Source organism: Mesoplodon mirus (genome assembly GCF_964341445.2).
Source record: "Mesoplodon mirus genome assembly, chromosome: 9".
Classification (NCBI taxonomy): Eukaryota; Metazoa; Chordata; class Mammalia; order Artiodactyla; family Ziphiidae; genus Mesoplodon; species Mesoplodon mirus.
The window spans coordinates 109606758-109628831 of record NC_138985.1 but is presented as its reverse complement, the minus strand read 5'-3'; the positions used below and the strand labels follow the sequence as shown (position 1 = coordinate 109628831).

The following is a 22074-nucleotide window of genomic DNA, read 5'->3' as shown; positions in this document are numbered from 1 at the left end:
TTCCGCACCTTCTAAAGTTTGGTTAACACTGGACCAGCCTCTAAAACCTCAGTTTCATGGAACGAGGACACCTTTCTTGCATGGAGGAATTCTGTTCTTCGCATCATCTTCGTAGTGATGAGCGTCTTCCCGTCCCTCTCACCACTCGGCTCACGCTTCCTCCTCCTCCCTCCTCTTCGTTTCCCCATTGTTTCGACCCATTCCTGCCTGATGCCTGCCGGGAAGTGTAGTCGCTCGCCCTGCTGTCTGAGCTGGTTGGGCGGCCCTATAAACCCCGTATCTCCGCATAATTCCTCAGTTATTCCCGAGGTAGGGTAGCCTGGGAAGCCCAGCCGCTTATCCGAGGAGCCAGCTGGGATTTGCAGTTTCCAGTTCCCGCAGCAAGCCGCTGGCAGAGAGCTCTTGGACTGCAATATCCCCAGCCTCGCGCATCCTGATGACGTCGCGCCGGCCCGCGAGGCCCCTGGAATCCGCGGTAGTTCTCGAGGAAGGTCTCAGGCTCGGCAGCCACGGCTGGAGGACGACACTTCCCAGGAGTCTACGCGGCGGCGCGACGAGAGCCGCGCGAGGCCGTGATTGGGTAGTGAGCCGGCCGCACGCGGAGGAGCTCGAGGAGCTGCTCTGTTGCGACAGAGGCCGAGCGGCGAGGCCCAGTGAGTTGGGGGAAGGGGCGCTGGGGGGGAGGGTGCTGGCCGGTGAGGGGGAGGGGGACGAGAAGAGGGAGGAAGGACCGGGCTGGGATGGAGGCGGCTGCGCGGGAGAAGAAGGGGCCAAGGGAGAGACGGTGACGGGCGGGGGCTGGGGAGGTTCGCGGGTTGGCGAGTGAGGAGACCCCGAGGGGACTCTCGGGGGGGGGCACGAGGGCGCCCCGGGAAGAAGCTGGACCCGACGGCCAGCTGGTGTGGAGGGGGACGACGGGGAGGAGGCCGGAGGCAAACAGGAGGAGGAAGCCCGGGAAAGTGAGGCGGCCGGCTGGAGCGTGGAGCGCCAAGTTGTGGGGAAACTGGAGACCGGGACCAGTGCCGAGGGACCGAACCCGGTCCCTAACTGGAGGCCCTGAAAGGAGGAGCATTTCCAGAGTGAGGCAGTCCGTGGGGATTGGTGGACAAAGCCCGAGGGAAGAGCTGTTGAGATTAGAAGAGTGGCCGAGGATCAGAATGGGCTCGAGAGATCCTGACAGAGATGGGAGCGACTAGTCTGGGACGGAGCTGGGATCAGGGGCTCGCTAGGCAGTTCCTGAGAGGGATGGAGCCAGGCCCAGGCATTCTGCGGAAGTTTAGAACCTGGGGGTGTTTGCCTTCCTTCAGGCTTCCTGAAAGAACAGTAACGTTCCCTTGTGGTTCATCACCATGCCTTCCGACCTGGCCAAGAAGAAGGCAGCCAAAAAGAAGGAAGCTGCCAAAGCACGACAGCGGCCCAGAAAAGGACACGAAGAAAACGGAGATTCTGTCACAGAGCCACCGGTGGCAGAGGAGAAACATGAGGAGGCCAATGGCCAAGAGACCACAGGCGAGTTGAGGGAGAGGTGGGTCCCTGGGATGGTTGCTCGGGACGTAAAGGACGCCCCAGCTGGAGTCAGAGTCCGGATGCCGGGGGCGCTGGAGAATATATCTGGTGCCATGAAACTTTTCATGAGGAACCAAACCAGTAGAGTTGGAGCTTGATCAAGGAAACTGAGCACAGAGTTCTCACTTACTCAGTGGCAAGCAAATATGGGAGTGGTTGTGCTGCCCTGCTGCTCTGTCTTCTAGACTCGGAGAAGAAGGTCAGTTCCCGGCCCCTTTCTTAATTTCCATTTCTACACACGGAGGTCAGTGTGCCAGGCTCCTTACCACATAATACCCTTGTCCTCCCAGCGGTAGTGGCTGTACCAACAAGACAGAAACACATGAGTTGTTTTATGGGTTTCTTCTGGGAGAGAGATGCCTTCCTGTTACGAGCGCTTCTCAAGTGTTAGACTCTGTGCTGGAAACTGAGGCACGGTAAGCACGCTCTGCTGTCTGATACCTTGCAGTCTAGCTGGGGAAACAGGGCAGCGTGTGGTAAAGAATATCCCAGGCCCTAGGCAGTCTACCCCAGCCTTCCTTGCCCCCTGAAAACACTCTAAAGAGGTCTTCTCCATCGACTGTTGTTGTCCCTTGAACAGTCACCACATTTGTCCATTTACACACTGAGGTTCTAATACCACAATTTTTGTACTAGCTACAGTTGACATTTCTCTCAGGGCCCAGCTCAGGATGGTAAAATCGTACTCAATCAAACCTGGCCTCAATAATATTGCCATTCACTCTACCCCTATGCTATCTATAGTGTTACTTTTTTTTTTTTTTTTGGCCGAGCTGCACAGTATGTAGTATCCTAGTTCCCCAACCAGGGGGTGGAACCCACACCCCCTGCAGTGGAAGCGTGGAGTCCCAACCACTGGACTGCCAGGGAAGTCCCAGTGTTACCTTTGTATGTTGTGCCTTCTGTTTCTTCGTCTAAATTGCTTGATCTTTGAATGCGGAGACCGTGTCTTGTGTAATATAATTTTTTGCCTGATCAGCCTTGCAGATAGAGATACTAGGTAAATGTTTGAAGAGGAGAGGAGAATTACTAATGCAAGTTACAACAGACCGATAGGAATTCAGAAAAGGGAGAGTTAAAAATGATTGAGAGGGCCTCCCTGGTGGCGCAGTGGTTGAGAGTCCGCCTGCCGATGCAGGGGATACGGGTTCGTGCCCCGGTCCGGGAGGATCCCACATGCCGCGGAGCGGCTGGGCCCGTGAGCCATGGCCGCTGAGCCTGCGCGTCCGGAGCCTGTGCTCCGCAACGGGAGAGGCTACAGCAGTCAGAGGCCCGAGTACCGCAAAACAAACAAACAAACAAAAAAAGAATTATGAGAGAAAGCTAGTTCAGTAAAGTCAGGCCATGGGGAAGTTTTCTTCCTGGCCAGAGTGGTGGAGGGATGGGAAGTTAAGAGTGATAGGAGTGAACGAGCAGGCTGAATTGTGATCTGTAAAGTAGACGGGGTTCCCTCTAGGTCCTCAGGAACAATGGTTAAGCAGTATCTATCATCAGCTCTGTAGGTACTTTCTGGATGAATTGGAAAAATAGAAAACTGAACCCCACTTTGAGACTATTGTCCACTGTTCCCATTACAAATTTCTTCTTCACCTTTCTCCCTAGGAAACCAGAATTTCTCAGGGGGAACCCAGCTATAGTATCCCTATCTCAGTAATAAGGGAGCTTTGGTTTTCACCCTGCTTCCTCAGGGAGCTACTCTTCTGAAATATGAAATCTGGTTTTCTTTCCAGCTCTCTCAAAACATTTCTTATTACCAGGAACCCAGGGTCATTTCTGCTTTCATAATTAATGGGTCATCTGTTTCCTCTCCCAAGACTGGGTCCTCTCTCTTCTCTGAGTTTGGAATTACTTAATGCTGCAGGTCACTGTTCTCCAGCCTTTACCTGTTACCATTGCCACGTGGCCTTCTTTAGGTAGTGAAGTACAGAAAGATTAAGATAGATATCAAAGAAAGCGACTTCTGGCAGACAGTTCAACCTTCTTTAGAAAGTGAGACTCTTCAAGACAGGCACTAGAGTTCAGCTGGTCCCCTTGTTTGGGGAATGAATAGAAAGGGGCTGCTTGTGAAGTCTACAGTATTCTCTCTGATGAAGTTTCTTCCAGAATCCCTTCTGCATTTATTCAGTGCTATTCACTTACTTTTTGAGTCTGTTTTGTGGGATGCTGTAGGCTAGGACAGTGAGGTCTAAGTCTTACTTTTAAAGCTCAGGAGATGACTTAGGTCACAGATGCTGTAAAATGGAAGAGATCAAGAGAAAATGGTATACAGCAGTGCCTCGGTATCTGCTGGTGATCGGTCCCAGGACCCCTGTGAATACCAAAATCCATAGAAGCTCAAGTCCCTTATAGAGAATGGTGTATGTAGTATCTGCGTATGACCTAGCACATCTCTAGATTACTTGTAATACCTAATACATTGTAAATGCTATGAAATAATTGCCAGTGTGTGGCAAATTTTGGAACTTTCTGGAATTCTTGTTTTTAATCCTCGGTTGAATTTGTGGACGCAGAACTGTGGATGTAGAGGGTTGGCTGTATAGCTTTCCCTTAATTTTGATCTTCTTGCCTGAGCAGATAGAGATATAGACCAAGGACTGGCAAACATTTTCTGTAAAGATCCAGACAGTAAATATTTGTAGCTTTGTGGTCCATATGGTCTCTGATACAGCTCTTCAACTTTGCCATTGTAGTGGAAAGCAGCCGTAACAGTATATAAATGATGGGTGTGGCTGTGTCCCAATAAAACTTTATTTACAGAAACAGGCAGTTGGGCAAATCTGGCCAGCCTCTTTTTAAGCCACCCGCCCCCCCCAGGCTAAGAATGGTTTACATTTTTTAAGTGGTTACGTTTCAAATGGTAATGTGTATACCTGCATAATGGTTTTGATTTTTGCCACTTGGGCTGTAAACCCTAAAATATTTACCATCTGGCCCTTTAAGAAAAAGTTTACGAACTCCTGATCTAGAGCGTAAACTTCTCCCTGTACATCTTCTTCTCAACATCTAGAACAGGGATTGGCACAAAGCAGGGCTTTGGGAAGCCTGGTAACTCAACTGTGTAGAAAAGAGACTTTTTAAATTTCTCTCATCAGTCAAAAAATTTGTCCTCCATTTGAAAAGTACAGGCATACCTTGGAGATATTGTGGGTTCAGTTCCAGACCACCATAATAAAGTAAATATCAATATTGTGGTATCAATAAAATGAGTCACATGAATTTGGGGGTTTTCCAGTGCATATAAAAGTTATGTTTATACTGTAGTTTAGTAAGTATGCAATAGCATTATGTCTAAAAAAAACAATGTGTGGGGACTTCCCTGGCGGTCCAGTGGTTAAGACTCCACGCTTGCAATGCAAGGGGCACGGGTTTGATGCCTGGTTGGGGAACTAAGATACCACATGCTGTGCGGCATGGCCAAAAAAATAAAAAACAAAAAACCAAACGAAAAAAAACACTGTATGGAATTCCCTGGCGGTCTAGTGGTTAGGACTGTGCGCGTTCACTGCTGAGAGCCCAGGTTCAGTCTCTGGTTGGGGAACTGAGATCCTGTAAGCCACGTGGTGTGGCCAAATAAATAAGTAAATACAACAAAACAATGTACGTACCTTAATTTAAAAATACCTGATTGCTAAAAAAATGCTGGCCGTCATCTGAGCCTTCAGTGAGTCGTAGTAGTAATATCAAAGATCATAGATCACTGTAACAAATACAATAATAATGAAAAAGTTTGAAATCGTGACACAGAGCCAGGCTGTGAGCAGATACTGTTGGAAAAATGGTGCTGATAGGCTTGCTTGACGTAGGGTTTCCACAGACCTTCAGTTTGTAAAAATTGCGATATCTGTGAAGCACAATAAAGTGAAGTGCAATAAAACGAGGTAGGCCTGCATTCATCCAGCAGTTACGTGTAACACACTGTACCGGAAGCTGAGGTAGACACAGAGTGACTGCCGGCTGTCTGGCAGGACAGTCCCTGCCCTCGGTTCTGACTCCTTGCTGGCAGAGCCGGTTCAGCAGCAGGGCGGGTATGGCGCCCGCAGTGATGATCTCCCGACAGCATGGGGTATTTGGAGAGTGACCTGAGACTGACCGTCACACCCTTGAAGTTGCTCTCCCCACGCCTGCCTGTCTGAGGACGGCACCGAGCTCTCTTCCCCCGTCTACTCCATCTTTACTCTTCCTAAGGACAAGCACGTGGGCTTTCTCATCTCAGGTGTTCTACTGGAAGGTTACCGTGGGAAAACGGGGAAGGGTAACAAAGACTGTAAAATTAGAAGGTTGTCACGGTAGCGGATCCTCATGTGTAGTTTTTGACTCCTTCCTGAAAAGGTTAATAGATCACCTTACTCTCTTTTGGAAGAAGCTTACCAACACTCCCTCTACCCCCATTTCTGTCCCACTTGCAATAATACTTTGTGGGCGCTTGTCCTTTATGGAAAGGTAGGATAGTGAGATAGTCAAGGTCATGGCTTTGGGGTCAGACAAAGCCTGGTTCAAACTCTGGGTCTGTCACTTACTAGCCTTTTTAACCTTGGCTATATTATTTAACCTCTTCATCTATAAAAGGAGGGTCCTAAGTGTTTATCTTATAAGCGTTATGGGGATTAAATTAGATGGGGAATGATAATGTAGTACAGTCCCAGGCACAGAGTAAACTCAACAACTACTAGCCAGTTAACGTTAGCCATATATTAATAGTTCTTCCCAGCCTGAAAAGGTAGTCATGCCTGAAAAACTACAAAGGCAGAACAGCTGGTCTTTCGTCTCATGGTCCATTTGCGTCTCTGGAACCCTGCAGACTCGGAACTTCTGGTTTTCCCAGCCTTGGCTCTGCATGCCTTTGATCCCTCTGTGCATTTTCTCCTACTGGTCCCTTTTGGGCAGCATAGCTTCTTGGAAGCACCATCTGGAAGCTCTAGGTCGTGGAGTAAGAGCATTGCACCTCCATAGCATCTGCTTTATTTTGGGCATTGGTACTAATTCTTTAACACATACTCATGGAGGACAGTTTGGAGTTCTTGCCATTCCTACCATGCATTATATCATCTTAGAACAAGGAAAGTTAGAATTAAAAGGACAAGTTGCGAAGTAAAAAATGTCCGTGGAAGCAGGATACCGGGGCAGATCTGTATGCAGTGTACACCCTGTTTAAAGCTTGTGAAACGTCTGAGTCATCTCAACCTGATCTTGAGCCCAGATCCTTCAGGGCATGCCTTTTTCAGCCTTTGGATCTTTGTATGCTAATATTTGGTAACTTAAGGAAGGGCAAAAGCCACAAATGCCCAGACAGTGGCCTGAACCCTGGACCCTCAGATTAAAAGTCTGATGCTCTACTGACTGAGCCATCCAGATGCTCTAAGACATGGCTTTTTGTGTAAGAGCTTAGTTTGTCTTATAGCCCTCTTCCCAAACTGCTTTTGTTTTCTGTCCCCAGAAGTGGATTTGCTGACCAAGGAGCTAGAGGACTTTGAGATGAAGAAAGCTGCTGCTAGAGCTGTCACTGGCGTCCTCGCCTCTCACCCCAACAGTACTGATGCCCACATCATCAACCTCTCCCTCACCTTTCATGGTCAAGAGCTGCTCAGTGACACCAAACTGGAATTAAACTCAGGCCGTCGTTATGGCCTCATTGGCTTAAATGGAATTGGTGAGGCCCTTGGAAAGTGAGGTGGGAGGTATCTCTCCTTGGCTCATATGTCACTCAGCAAGTATTTACTTAGCATAGCCACGTACAAAGCAAGGAGTTTATAGTATGGGTGGGAGACCAGGTATGCCCAGGGAAGAGGAACTAGCAATACAGAGCAGTCACGTGATAAGCACCGTGTGAGTAGTTGTAGACAGTAGGTGCTGGAGAAGTGGGTGGGAGGGGCGGGAGTAGCGGTGCGTGAGGCGGCTGTAGATGAACAGACTTCACAGAGGAGGGCTGGGACGGGGACTGGAGGAAAGGTGTCCCGAGGATGTGGGCAGGGATGGGGGAGTCATAGGATTTGAATGAATGAAAGGAGGGAAAGTACTCAAACAATGATGAGGTCGTGGTTTGGCTGGAGTGGAGGGGCTGATGTAGGAGAATGACAGGCAGAGCTGTGCTGAGCCTCCACTTCTCTTCCTGTGCTTTGCCTGCCCCTCCCAGGGAAGTCCATGCTGCTGTCTGCTATTGGGAAACGCGAAGTGCCCATCCCTGAGCACATCGACATCTACCACCTGACTCGGGAGATGCCCCCTAGTGACAAGACGCCCCTGCAGTGCGTGATGGAAGTTGACACAGAGCGGGCCATGCTGGAGAGGGAGGCTGAACGGCTGGCTCACGAGGATGGTAGGGCTCCGGACCCAGGGCCCTGGGGGTGGGCTTCCTCCCGGGAGAGGCCCAGGAGCCTCACGGGCCTTGCACTGTCCGCAGCGGAGTGTGAGAAGCTCTTAGAGCTCTACGAGCGACTGGAGGAGCTGGATGCTGACAAGGCGGAGATGAGAGCCTCACGGATCTTGCATGGACTGGGTTTCACACCTGCCATGCAACGCAAGAAGCTAAAAGACTTCAGTGGGGGCTGGAGGATGAGGGTTGCCCTCGCCAGGTGAGTCTCTCCCTCCTCGACCCTCTGTAGCACCCCATCTCTCTCTGTTTAGAACAGGGTTCTAAACCAGTGGAACCGTTTAGAACAGGGTTGATGGTCAGTAAGTGCCAAATGTTGACAGTGTGGAGGGGCGGGGGTGGCATACCTGAGCTGAGGAGTGAGCTTCCTGACTGGAATGGTCACTGTTGGACTTCTGGCACAGTGTTTAGGAATCTGGGGCCAGCCCTAGGTAAACGGTAGAGTAGGTCTGTTTCTTTCTTTGCTCTTGACTCCTCTACCACCATTTGTGCTTCAGTCCTTCTAATTCTTGCTGTTTAAAGATAAAATGTTAGACAGCTGTTAGGATATCTGTCCTTCTTACCCTGTTGTGACCTGGACCCAAAATGAGTTTCTGTAGATCATCATTCCCCGACCAAACCCCCAGAAAGTCCCCAGTTAAAGAGGTGGTTGCTTACCCCACCAGCCTCTGCCAAGTGCATTGGTGAGGCTTGATACACTGCTTTAGCAAACTGCTTGTGTGCCGTAGAACATGAGAGCCGTGGTTTCACGTGCCACAAGGATTAGCTGCCTCAGATTCACCTAGGGAGCTTTTAAAAATACAGATTTCCTAGCCTCTTCAATCTGTGCTGGAGTCAGAATGCTGGAGTTGGATGTCCAGAAATCTTCTTTCTAACAAGCGCTGCAGATGTGGTGACCGCGTGTGGACCCAGCGCTCTCCCCTTGTTTCTCCTGTTTTGAGATGCCACCTCAGAAAAGAACATTCTTTGGCCTCCTTGCTAGAGTCTGGCAACCCCACCAGTTAGGTTTAACCGGAATACTTTTGAGTTCAGCATCTTCCCTCTGCTTTTCAGCTGTTTCCTGCCCTTGAACCTCCACTCTTCATCTCTGGTTTCTCTCCTAGTTCTCACCTTTCCCCTGAGGTATAGAGCCTAGAGTTGACTTCAGGACCCAGTGCAGGCCTGACCAGAACTTCGGGTGGCAGGCAGGCTGTCCCCTCCTGCGCAGCACCCATCACACTGAAGTGGTTCTGTCTCCTTTCCTGTTCTTCAGAGCCCTCTTCATCCGGCCCTTCATGCTACTCCTGGACGAGCCCACCAACCACCTGGACCTCGACGCTTGCGTGTGGTTGGAAGAAGAGCTAAAGACGTAAGGGGGCGGGGCTGGGGTGGAAGTGGGCAGGTCCTGAAGGGGGAGTTGAGCAGAGTCCCAGGGAGACGGATGCCCAGGACCCACAGCGATGCTAGAGCAGTGAGAAGTGGACTGAAGTGGGGCCAGAGTGAAGGCCAGATTGAGAAGGTGGTAAGCCGCTTTAGGGCAGGCCTTTTTGGTTTTGTTTAGTCTGAAATATGTGGATTTGTTTGTTTTACTTTTTTTGGTTTTCCCCATTATTTAAAATACAATGTCTTTATTAAAGACAATATTTTTTCTTAACTGTATTTATATATATCATATAAACGGGGATTCCCATCTCAGGTCATGATGCAGTGACAAAGAGAAAAATAGCCCATATAGCAGTGGTCCTATGGCTAGAGAGCCAGATAACCTGGAATATTGCCCCAGTTCTAGAATAAGGCTCTCCATGGTCTCTGCAATGACTTGGCACCTTCTTTAAAAAGCCGAGCGTGGTGATTTTTACTGTGCCTATTCCAGTTCTTCCCACCCATGATTTTAGATGTGTTTATGGGTGTCTATGCGCACACCCTTTTGATTTTACCATCACTGTTACTGCCATCTCCACTCAGTTCTTTTGAAAATTAGAACAGGCTGCTCTCGCCTTCTGAGATGGCCCCCACTCTAGTCTGTGGAGTGTGTTTCTCTCTAAATAAATCCACTTCTTACCTATCAAGAAAACAGAAAAAGAAAATTAGAACAAAAGTTTGAGGAAACTCAGACTGTCTCACCGTACTTTGGAAGGCATCCAAGTGTTCGTACAGGTCGATTGTGCACTGGCGGCTTAGGTGCTCAGAACTGGGAATTGGCGAATACATCTAAAGGATGCCTAGGCGTAAGGATGGGAAGGGATGAAGGTGTCCTGGGCCTGACATTCAGCCCACCTGTTGTGAACCACGTACCGTTCTGAGCGCCGCCCTGACTGGTTCTCTGGCTTTTTGCAGCTTTAAGCGCATCTTGGTCCTCGTCTCCCACTCACAGGACTTTCTGAACGGTGTCTGTACCAACATCATTCACATGCACAGCAAGAAACTGAAGTATTACACGGTGAGTGGGCCCCAGCGTCTCCGTAGTAACCTCTGTGCTTACCAGTCCTCCTTTAAAAACAAAATAGACTTAGCAGTCCTTTTCTACCTATTGCTATAAAAAGATGTGGACAGGGAGTTCTGCACCCTGTTTTATTTTGGTCCCAAAGTAATTGCTTTCAGGCCATAGGCCACGGATTGGCAGCCTGTGCATATGGTGTATGATGCCTTATGCCAAGAGGTTGACTTTTCATGGTGCCCGGGCAGGCCTTGCTGCTCTCTGCCTTCTTGAGTGGCTACTTAAATCTGCTTCATGGCAGCCAGCACAGTACCCCTCCTTCTCTCCTTCCATGAAGAATGGGAGCCAGGATCTCAACAGCCCACTTTTCTGCCTTGCCTTTACACTTTTTCTGTTTCAAAAAACATATCAAGAAATGAAAACCAGAAGTTCTCTTTATTCATGGTTGTACTCACCATGGGAGTATTAATAGTTTTCTTACATAGTCTTTCAGAAACTTCACATGTACTTGCAAGCAGCATTTGTAGAAAATTTCACGTATACTTATCACAGTTGTAATCTTAATCATTCTCTTCTGTAGGTTGCGTTTAAATTTTTATTTGTCTTGGACTGCTTTCCGTATGAGTATATATAAATCATGCTCATTTTTTCCAGTGGCTGCATAGTATTTCATCGTGTGGCTATCCTGTAACTCATTTGTCAGACCCTTTTCGATGGATGTTTAGGTTGAGTCTAGTTTTTTGCAGATAGAAACCATGGCGGTCCATAGTGCAGGGTCTGCCGGGTCCTAAATCTGATGGGTCTGATGTCTTCCCACCTGGAGGAAGTTCTTGTTGTCTGCATGGGGGCTTCAGTCTCTAGGGATGGGGAGTAGAAAGAGGTGCTCTTGGAAGGCTGTGAGCCTCTAGATATCTGTTTGACAGTGGTTTTCAGGGCTGTTGCCAACGCTGTGCGTGTCTTTATGGCTAACCTGAGGATTTGATCTGGAGCCCTACTCTGGCTAAGCTAAGAATGAGAGGCACACAGTTCGGAAGACCTCAGGTTCTAGGTTAGGATATGCTTCTTTAATGCACTTCCTCTTGCCCTACTGCACAATCTTTTTTTTTTTCTTTTTTTTAAGTTATTTATTTATTTTTGGCTGCATTGGGTCTTTGTTGCTGCGCGCGGGCTTTCTCTAGTTGGAGCGAGCAGGGGGCTACTCTTCGTTGCGGTGCGCGGACTTCTCATTGCGGAGGCTTCTCTTGTTGCAGAGCATGGGCTCTAGGCGCGCAGGCTTCAGTAGTTGTGGCTTGCAGGCTCTAGAGCGCAGGCTCAGTAGTTGTGGCGCACGGGCTTAGTTGCTCCGCTGCATGTGGGATCTTCCCGGAACAGGGCTCGAACCCACGTTCCCTGCATTAGCAGGCGGATTCTTAACCACTGCGCCACCAGGGAGGTCCCCTTACTGCACCATCTTACAACCAGGGCCAAATGAGATGCCATCTCACATCCCCCTGAACCCTGAGTGAGAACCCAGGACCGGGGCTAAAGCTGCCCGTCTCACCTGATGCACTTTCCTGCAGGGTAATTATGATCAGTATGTGAAGACACGGCTGGAGCTGGAAGAGAATCAGATGAAGAGGTTTCACTGGGAACAGGACCAGATTGCACACATGAAGGTAGGGCGATCGTAGAGTCGAGTTCGCATTCTCCGGGGGAGTTGGGTGAGGGTGTGTGGGGATCGGGGGGTGCTAGAGAAGACGTTGTCAGCAGTTTTTACCGTGCATTTGAGATGAGTCATTTGGTGCCTACCCATACTCCTGGCCCCCTCTCTGGTCTCTTTCAGAACTACATCGCTAGGTTTGGTCATGGCAGTGCCAAGCTGGCCCGGCAGGCCCAGAGCAAGGAGAAGACGCTACAGAAAATGATGGCATCAGGACTGACAGAGAGGGTTGTGAGTGACAAGGTAGGTCCTGACTGGGTGGAATTAGGCGGCCTAAGGTGAGGTGGGTAAGAAAGGACCTGACCTGGTAAATGCCCTCTCTTTTTCCCAGACTCTGTCATTTTATTTCCCACCATGTGGCAAGATTCCTCCACCCGTTATTATGGTGCAAAATGTCAGCTTCAAATATACAAAAGATGGGGTGAGTACTTGGGTGTGATTGGGAAGCTGGGGTGCATCTTCCAAGCTAAGTGTCAACTGCCGAGGAGAGTCTCCTGTTCTTTGCTGAGCGTGCCCGCTAACCCATGCAGTGCTGGGAAGTTTTCAGGCGTGGCAGCCTGGGGCACCTAATTGAGGGACTTAGAGTAGAAGCCCCCACTCAAGTACTTGGAGGGAAAACTGCTCAGCCGGGTTGGTGGGTGGAGGCAGTGGGTTGGGGGCTGCCGCCCTCCTCCAGTGGTGACTGGGGACTCAGCGGGGTGAGTCTGCCCGTCAGACTGATCAGCACCCTAGCCCCGTACCCCTTTCTCTCTCACACCCACCTCAGCCTTGCATCTACAACAATCTAGAATTTGGTATCGATCTCGACACACGAGTGGCTCTGGTGGGGCCCAATGGAGCAGGGAAGTCAACTCTTCTGAAGCTGCTGACTGGAGAGGTATGGTGCCGCGCTGGGGCGTGGGACTTCAGGATCGGATGCTGGTGCATCTGCGGGAGAGGGAGGGGAGGCGGGGGCACCGCTTCTAGAGGGCCTGAGCGAGCTGTCCTTGGGGCGCGTGGTCTCACTGGGTAGTGCTGAAGTTTGGGGCAGTTTTCTCAGAGAAACCTGAGCGTGGGGGTGGGTGTCTGTGTGTGAGAGCGTGGGTGAGAGGGAGAACGCATGCATGCTCTCAGCATCTTTCTGTGGTTTCATTCAGAGCAGTTAGAACACAGAAACGCCTGTGCGTTCAGAAGTATGCTCTTGCTGTAGGAAATGTATGTCGGACCTATACCCGAGCCCCTTGTTACGCAGTCGGTGCGCCGTACAGTAATCCAGCGACTACTCGGTAGATTGTGTGGCGTGTGTCTGTGCCTCCCTTGAAAGCACCTGTTTCAGTATACCTTCCTAGGTATTTTTAGAGTGGCCAGAATAGCAGTTCGTGAGGTGGTGGTGTGGATTCAGTTCAGGAGGTTGTATGAGTCTTGTTCAGTGCGAACATGTGTTTGTTTCCCCTCTCTGCCTATGTCTGCTTCTGACCGGGGTTCCTTTTCTGTGTGCTTATCTTTCCACTTTCTACTCTTTTTTTTTTTTTTTTTTTTTCCTTTTAGCTACTACCCACAGACGGAATGATCCGAAAACACTCTCATGTCAAGATAGGGCGTTACCATCAGGTATAGTCCTGGTGGGGAGTGGGGAGCAGGGAGTTACCTAGGGTGTGGGAGGGGGGCTGCATGTGACCAGGTCAGCTCCTAGTTGCCTCTGGAGTTTTGAGCAGGTCCCTAGGTAGAGGTAGAGAGGTGCTCGGCAGGAAACCCAGCAGGCTTCCTTTTGAAGTGGGACACCAGCCACATCTGGGTGGGTCCCTTTTTTCCTGTAGCATTTACAAGAGCAGCTGGACTTAGACCTCTCGCCTTTGGAGTACATGATGAAATGCTACCCAGAGATCAAGGAGAAGGAAGAAATGAGGAAGATCATTGGGCGATACGGTCTCACTGGGAAACAGCAGGTCAGTGGAGGGGGTGTGGGAAGAACCCCAGGTAACTGGAGGCTGTGGCTGGATGCTCTGCCTTTCCTCTGCTCTGGGTTATTACGCATTGGAGCACTTAGGTCTCGGGGGAGGGGTGAGGATAGCGTGCCAGTCTTGCCTGACGTGCCCTTGCCTCCCTGACTAGCAGGATGAGCCATAGTGCTTAAAGGCAAGGGAAACTGAAACCTAGCAAACAGATTCCTGGATTCAGATCCCAACTGTGGGTCCCCTGGGTTGCTTCACTTTATTAAGATTCTGTGTCAAGACAGGGCTTCAGGCTTCCAGATGTATCCCTTTTGGGTCTTGAGAGACAGGCAGCTATGCCACCGTCTTGCTGTGTGACCTTGGGTCTTGCTGAGCCCCACTTTCCATGAAACGGTGACGACAGAGGAGCCATGGGGAGAGGTGAGTTGCAATGTGTGGTAAGGGTGACACCAGCTTTTATAACTGGCTGGTTGCACGCAGGTGAGCCCGATCCGGAACCTGTCTGATGGGCAGAAGTGCCGAGTGTGTCTGGCCTGGCTGGCCTGGCAGAACCCTCACATGCTCTTCTTGGACGAGCCCACCAACCACCTGGATATCGAGACCATCGACGCCCTGGCAGATGCCATCAACGACTTTGAGGGTGGTATGATGCTGGTCAGCCATGATTTCAGACTCATTCAGCAGGTGAGGCTCCTGGCTGGGTGGAAGGCATAGCAGAGGGCATCTCAGAGGCAGTTAGGTAGAGCACCGTCATGGCACGTGGAGGGCACGTAATTCATGTTGACTGTATTTGGAAAGTGGGCTCAGGACATAGACAGGGTGGACAGGGCCAGATCTCATGGTTCTTTGGGAAACTTAGAAAGCCTTAGTGGCAAGACTTGAATTCTTCAGTAGCTATTTGGGGCTGTTAGACTACTTGGCATTGTTGGCCAAAATGGGCAAGGGAGTTGGGTAGAGAACAGGGTGCTGCTTCTGTGGTTCCAGGATTCTTCAGCCTAAAAGTAGTATCATACTAGGGAGACTCTGGATTAGACAGAGGGTTCCTGCTAGTCATCAGTGGAAAAGCTGCTGGTCTTCTCTGAAGCTTTCAGGAAGATGGGGTGGAGAAAAGGAAGCTGGAGTCAAGCGTCTGAACAGATCTAGGTCCTGCTAGGGAACTGGAAATCAGGGTGACACAGCAGGTCCTGGCTTGGAAGGCTCCAAAACCTGCTGGTTACGGTACTCTTGGGTTAGGCCAGCCCTCAGAACGTTGAGGTAGTGAAACTGAGCTGGCTGTGGGCCTGGGCAGGAGGTTATGGGGTTTTCTTCCCAGAATCCCCTGGGAACAGTCTCCTGGGCAGGGATGGGAAGGACACTGGTCAGGATTATTTTTATTTTTTTGCGGTACGCGGGCCTCTCACTGTGGCCTCTCCCATTGCGGAGCACAGGCTCCGGACGTGCAGGCTCAGCGGCCATGGCTCGCGGGCCCAGCCGCTCTGCGGCATGTGGGATCCTCCCGGGCCGGGGCACGAACCCGCGTCCCCTGCATCGGCAGGCGGACTCTCAACCACTGCGCCACCAGGGAAGCCCTGGTCAGGATTATTAAGTCTAGGATTTGCTTTTCAGGTTGCACAAGAAATCTGGGTCTGTGAGAAGCAGACAATCACCAAGTGGCCTGGAGACATCCTGGCCTACAAGGAGCACCTCAAGTCCAAGGTAGTGGGCGAGGAGCCCCAGCTCACCAGGAGGACCCACAACGTGTGAGCCCTTGCCGGCCGGCCGGCTGGGCCAGGCCCCTGGGGCCTCACTCCTGCATTGCTGCAATACTGCTCCCCAGCCCCTGCCCCCACCTGCCTTAGCTGCACTCTGTGATCTTATCTACAGCTGGACAGTACCTGTCCGTCTCCTGTCCTTCCAGTTACTTTTGTCCATGTCTGGACTCAGCTGGCTGTTCCTGCCAGCTCCTCGCTGGTTCTGGCCCTGATAGTGATGCAGCCAGAGGCATCTGAGGGTTAACCCGAGGGCCCATGCCCTGGGTTGGCCTGTGAAAGAGCTTAGGATCCTCGTTTTCTGGGTTTTGGGGATGTTGGAGGAATACCTCCCAGCCCACCACCCCCATTCCTTTCTGCTTCTGGTTTGGAGCTCTGTACCAGGGCCTTAATCCTGGTCGGTTTTTAAATAATTATTTAATGGTGTAACTTTTAGACCTGTGTGACATCTACAAAGCGTCCAATAAAGAGAGAAGCGGCCGTGGTCCCTGTCTTCCTTCGTGGGTCTCTAGGCCCTCCTCCCACTCCTCGCTGCAGTGCGTCAGCACGAGCTAGGGCAGGAGGCGGTGGGCTGGAGGCAGCCTGAGGACTAGTCCATGGGCACTGGAAGAATTCTCCTCCCTTCTGATCTGAAATTGTGCCTTTTCAGGGACTTCCCTGGCGGTCCAGTGGTTAGGACTCTGCACTTCCACTGCAGGGGGCACGGGTTCGATCCTAGGTTGGGGAACTAAGATCCCGCATGCCGTGTGGTGCGGCCAAAAAAAAAAGAAAGGTGAAATTGTGCCTTTTCTTAGGCCAGTGGTTCATAAACATTAACATGCATCAGAATCACCTGTAAGTCTCATTCAATCACAGATTGCTGGGTCTTGCCTCGGAGTTTCTGGTTCAGTAGGTCTGGGGTGAGACCAAGAATTAACAATGCCAAGAAGTTCCCAAGTGATGCCGATGCTCCTGGTCTGGGGGCCACGCTTTGAGAACTGCTGTCCCGGAGCATGTTTTTCAGAGTGGTCTGAGGCTTTGCTGCTGCTACCTGTACAATGCTTGGGACATTGGTTCAAAACGCAGATTCCTGGGCTTCAGGCCTATTGATTTCAGTTGGTGGGGTGGGAGAGATGCAGAACTGGTCAGGAGTCGGCATTTTCACACTGATGTTTGTGAACTACCGTTTCTAGTGGGATACAGGAAGTTTTATCATTTTATCTGTCCACAACCTTAATTTTCATTAGCGCTGTATCTGTTGTATTTCCAAGCCAGGACTTTGCACAGCCCGTCTGAGTTCATAGCATTTCCAGCCCCTATGCCACCCGGCTTCTAGCCTTACTGATGGGGACTCATCACACCATCTGTGAAACCTCGGCGGCCATCCCTGTGGGGAAACATACACAGCCGTGATCTTCCAGTGCCCATCATAGAACATCTAAGACTATGTAAAACACAAAAGTCCCAGATGGTGTCTAAATCCCCAAGGAGCTCTCGATCTCATGGGAAAGCCAATAAGACAGAAAGGGCATAAAGCAGATGTTAAATTGTGACTTAGTAGGATACGCCGAAGGCTGTAAAAGGGAGGGAAGTTTCTCGTGAGTAGCTGCCCAGAAAGGTGGGCTTGGTGCTCTAACTCGAAAGGTGAGTAGGGTCTTCTCAGATGGCCGTGGGGTCCAAGAGCTGCCCTGGGCAGAGGGAGCACAGTAGTAAGTGAGGAGCTGCAGCTGAGTCCGGGATTCGCAAGGCTGGAGTCAGAGACTAGGGCTCCCACTCCGCCCTCTGACCCCGAGGGGCCTGGCTTGGCTGCTCTGTGCCTCAGGTGGGGCCCAGAGAAAAATGGCTTGTCAGTCTGTCCTGAGTATCCAGAGACTCGGTTAGGAGGTTAATGGGAAGAGATGAGAGCTGCTCCTTTGGCCAAGGGCGGGTCTGGGTATGTTAAGAAAGCCCGTTGAAGCCTGTTAGGGTCTCCAGGGATGGGAGGGCTTCAGAACCAGAGGAACAGACATCATAGGCTAGTCAGCTTGTCCAGAAAAAAAGTCAGTCTCAAAAGATTTTCAAGAATGCTTAAGGGCTTCCCTGGTGGCGCAGTGGTTCAGAATCCGCCTGCCGACGCAGGGGACACGGGTTCGAGCCCTGGTCCTGGAAGATCCCACATGCCGCGGAGCAACTAAGCCCGTGCGCCACAACCACTGAGCCTGCGCTCTAGAGCCCGTGCGCCACAACTACCGAGCCTGTGCTCTAGAGCCCGTGTGCCACAACTACTGAGCCTGCGCTGTAGAGCCTGCGAGCCACAACTACTGAAGCCCGCACGCCTAGAGCCCGTGCTCTGCAACCAGAGAAGCTGCCGCAATGAGAAGCCTGCGCACCGCAACAGAGTAGCCCCCGCTCGCTGCAACTAGAGAAAGCCTGCGTGCAGCGACAAAGACCCAACGCAGCCAAAAGAAATAACCTAATTAATTACATAAAAATTTATATATTTTAAAAAAGAATGCTTAAAAATCCCAAAAAATACGTATTTCTACGAACACCTAAAATTAGGGCCTTATTTTGGATTAAAAACTGCCCTCCTGGTCCTCCAAACCCTAGGCTGTAGCTGGGTGTTGGAACTGGGAAAAGGGGGGCTTGGTGAGCTGGCGGTTGCTCAGGCCCACCTTCCCCCAGACAGGTGATGCTCGTCTTCACTCCCTCCCCACCTCTTGATTGGGAAACCCTCTTCCCCACAGCCTGGACTTGTCACCTTGCTCATGGTTTCTTTAATCACAGCGTTCAAGAACCTGAAATACTCGCTCACGCATAGGTGCCAAGTGAGACAGCTTTCTCCATGCAACAGCGCCTTTTTCTTCCCTTCCCTTCGCAGCTAACTTCCACAGGGACCCCATGACACCTGCTCTCACAGGGAGCGCCCATGTTTCTTGCTCCGCTTCCTCCAGTCCTCCCGCCCGGACACCCTCCCTGTCAGGCCCTCTCAGCTGTGGCTCCTGCCGCCTCTGCCCAGCCTGGGCTTGGGTTCTGCTCCATCTTCTGCCTTCAGTCCAAGCCTCCCTGTAACCACACGCATTGATTTCTTTCTTCCGTTCCTCCCAGCTAAAATCTCCTTTCTCCCCAGTTGAATTGCACCCATCCTACCAGGCCAGCTTCACATCCTCATTTATTCCCCGAAGGCTTCTCTGGCCGCTGTAGCCCTAAGTTTCCTCTGAGCTTTCTGTTCCACATACTTTCGCCCTTTCACTCTTCCCTGATTGTTGCGTGTGAACCAGCCTTGTCTCTCCAGCTGTGTTGTAGGGCCCGCGGGGGTGGGGGGTGGGGGGTGCATTGTGCCCCTCCTGACCCCAGCGCTCAGCCACGTGAGCGAGCTGCCGTGAGTGCAGGGCATGAACTCTGACGGTGAGTAATACAATGGGAGATGATAATGTGGGGGAGGGGGCTGGTGGGGGGCTTCTTACTCAGAGATGGGAGATCCCTGGGGGAGAGGAGGGAGCAATCAGGCTCTGTGGATTAACCCAGAGCGCCTTCTGGGTAGGGTTGGGCCAGGCCCCTCCCCCGCTCCCAGGTGCTGGCCCCCAGCCCCACCTGGTGGGCAACTGACTTCTTAAAAGTTCACCCAAGGAGCGGAAGAGGAGGCCACCAGGAGGGCCGGGAGGATGAGCACCGAGCATGGACAGCCACAGCAGTCTGGGGGCCGGAGGGGCCGGAGCTCTGGAGATAAGAAGTCCAAAAAGCGTAGCCGGCGCAAAGAAACCTACTCCATGTATATCTACAAGGTGCTGAAGCAGGTGAGAGCGGGGGCTAGGAGCGTGTGAGGGGCGCTGGCAAAAGAGCCTGGAAAGGGTACCGGATGGAGAGCGCGGGGCGCAGTTTACTCGCGGCACTGAGGCCCCCGAGCCCCTCTGGAGGGTGTGGCACTTAATCTCGGAGGTCCCTGCAGCCGCTCAGTGTCTGTCCTGACCTGTGATGTGCAGGAGACCCTTCAAACATGCTCCCACCACAGTCCAGAGGCTCACAAGGCTTCTGGACAGACCAGATTATTATGTGGAGCGTTAGGTGGAACATAGTTAAAGGAAGACCACAAAAGAGTGCCGGGCTGAAGGTGACCCGGTGCCAAACATACGCCAGCACAACGAGAAGTACTAGTTAGTGGTGGCTAGAGTGAGGGTACTAGTTACTGGTGGCTAGAGCACGGAGCGGTGCGTGAGAACTACAGCTTCGGGGAAGCCTTCCAGACGGGCGGCACTCAGTCTCTGGGGGGCTAAGGGGTTGGTCTACCTTATAGATAAGGAACCCCAGGTACATAAAGGCTCGGTGGGGTGACTGAGTCCCATGACCTGACAGCAGCGGACGTCTGGCCCCCCTGGCTCTGGGGGGTTAGTCCCACCCCTAACCCACACGTGTGCCCTACTTCTCCCAGCGCACCTGTGAGAGGACCTATGCCTGGGACTCTCGCCCTGGCAGGCATTTGGGGGCACTCATGTACCCAACCAGTGTGTCTAGAGGATCCCGGGCAACCTGGCCTCAAACACTGCCCTGCTCAGCAGAGCCGGGGCCGGGAGGAGGGAGGGGTGTCTGGGCTGCCTGCCCTCAGCCTCCCCAACCTGCCTGAGCCTCACCCCTTGTTAGATGAGACCGCAGACTGGAGCCTGTCTCCAGTCTGAATCCCTGGGTCTCTGGAATGCTCTCGTGGGGTGGGCCCGGCACCCATGTGGATCGGCCAAAGGGCAGCAGCAGAGAAGACGCCAGTGTCCTGAAGAAAGCGGGGGTGGGAGCAGGTATCAGTGAGCCTGGCAGCTTGGCTTAACTTTTCGGCTCAGAGCTCGTGCCGGGAGGGTTGGAGCGGGGCTGGGCTGCCGCGCGTGTCCCCCGTGCGGTGGTGGGAGGCCGCTGTCCCTCCTCTGCAACCCTGAGGGGAACAGGATGTGAAGACAACACGCAGGGGTCAGGCTGAACCCACGCGGTACAGGCCCAGGTTTCCGGCTGTCACGTCCGGGGCACCAGAGGCGGTGGGCAGAGCAGGGGCCCGGGCTTAGTTCCGTGGCCACCACCGGCTTGACGTGCCTCATCAGGCAGTCACTTGCCTTTCACTGACAGAAAAGCAAAAATCCGCCTACTCACATTTTAGGACTGTTATGAGGTCCCTACCATTTGTTTTACTAGAGGTCACCTAGTTCAAAAACTTCTGTGACAGAAGAGGAAACAGGCCCGGAGGAAAGTGCCGTATTTAAGGTCGTACAGTGACTCATGGGACAGCCACAGAAGCCAGGTCTCCTTACCCCCAGTCTGGTGCTGAGACTGTGTCCTTTGAGTGTCCTCTCTGGAAAATAATTTGGTCACGATTTACCAAGTTATGTGCGCAAGCCCTCTAGGAACTTCTAGGAATAACCCTCATTGTGCTCACACAACTGTTCAAAGACATATTTATTATAACACAATGTAATAGCAAAACAAACCCCCTAAATGTCCATTAAGAGAGGAATGTATAATATAAACTATGATTCGTCCATACTATGGAACACTCTGCAAATGCATTAAATGAAAATAGAGAGGTAGCATTGCTTATCTCTTGCAGTTGGGAGAAATTATTTTTAACTTGGATATAGTAGTAAAAAAATAAATCCCTGTTTCCATGTCTCTCGGCCTCTGGAAAGAGTCTGGTAAGGGGGCCTTGCAGTCCCCAGCTTGGGGCTGGGGCTTGGGGCAGAGCCCCCGTGTTAATCGACTGGTCCTGCCGCTTCTCCAGGTGCACCCCGACATCGGCATTTCCTCCAAGGCCATGAGCATCATGAACTCGTTCGTGAACGATGTATTTGAGCGGCTGGCTGGCGAGGCCGCCCGGCTGGCCCAGTACTCGGGCCGAACCACACTGACGTCCCGGGAAATCCAGACAGCCGTACGCCTGCTGCTTCCAGGGGAGCTGGCCAAGCACGCTGTGTCTGAGGGCACCAAGGCCGTCACCAAGTACACCAGCTCCAAGTGACCTGGGGCCCGACCTTAATAAAGGGTGAACTGCTTCCTCGTGCTGTGTTGATTTGAAAAAGGGATGGGTGAAGGCAAGGTGTGACGGGGGGCAAGGGTGTCATCACTTTTTTGGCTCCCAAGGTGGAAGAACACTTATTCAGACCTTTAAAAACTGCTTTCTGGGGGCTTCCCTTGTGGCGCAGTGGTTGAGAGTCCGCCTGCCGATGCAGGGGACACGGGTTCGTGCCCCGGTCCGGGAAGATCCCACATGCCGCGGAGCGGCTGGGCTCGTAAGCCATGGCCGCTGAGCCTGCACGTCCGGAGCCTGGGCTCCGCAACGGGAGAGGCCACAACAGTGAGAGGCCCGCGTACCACAAAAAAAAAACAAACCAAAACAAAAAAAAAACTGCTTTCTG

At 51.8% G+C, this 22074-nt stretch overlaps 2 protein-coding genes across 3 annotated transcripts; both read left to right on the top strand.

Moving 5' to 3' along the window:
• The first annotated feature begins 525 nt into the window (after nucleotides 1-525).
• Nucleotides 526-16207, top strand: LOC309810061 (ATP-binding cassette sub-family F member 2). Of its 2 annotated transcripts, none has more exons than XM_082631799.1 (15): nucleotides 526-653; nucleotides 1308-1509; nucleotides 7001-7213; nucleotides 7697-7879; nucleotides 7964-8135; nucleotides 9186-9281; nucleotides 10250-10352; nucleotides 11909-12004; nucleotides 12172-12291; nucleotides 12380-12469; nucleotides 12815-12925; nucleotides 13576-13638; nucleotides 13845-13973; nucleotides 14460-14663; nucleotides 15585-16207. In XM_082631799.1, exons 2-15 carry the CDS (start codon nucleotides 1350-1352, stop codon nucleotides 15720-15722), a joined length of 1878 nt encoding a protein of 625 aa, XP_082487925.1. In that variant the 5' UTR covers nucleotides 526-653; nucleotides 1308-1349; the 3' UTR covers nucleotides 15723-16207. The 2 variants fall into 2 exon arrangements, with proteins under 2 accessions (XP_082487925.1, XP_082487926.1); XM_082631800.1 differs by lacking the exon at nucleotides 526-653 and adding an exon at nucleotides 932-1079.
• A 3143-nt stretch (nucleotides 16208-19350) lies between these two features.
• Nucleotides 19351-21677, top strand: H2BK1 (H2B.K variant histone 1; the record flags this gene model as incomplete). Its single annotated transcript, XM_082632833.1, has 2 exons — nucleotides 19351-19482; nucleotides 21441-21677. The coding sequence occupies 2 exons, from the start codon at nucleotides 19351-19353 to the stop codon at nucleotides 21675-21677; spliced, it is 369 nt and encodes a 122-aa protein (XP_082488959.1).
• Between the last annotated feature and the right edge of the window lie 397 nt (nucleotides 21678-22074).

Coding starts and splice junctions, on each gene's coding strand:
- LOC309810061 (XM_082631799.1), top strand. CDS start 1,350: ATGCCTTCCGACCTGGCCAAGAAGAAGGCAGCCAAAAAGAAGGAAGCT. Junction 9,282..10,249: donor TTGGAAGAAGAGCTAAAGAC/GTAAGGGGGCGG, acceptor GGCTTTTTGCAG/CTTTAAGCGCATCTTGGTCC. Junction 13,639..13,844: donor AGATAGGGCGTTACCATCAG/GTATAGTCCTGG, acceptor TTTTTCCTGTAG/CATTTACAAGAGCAGCTGGA.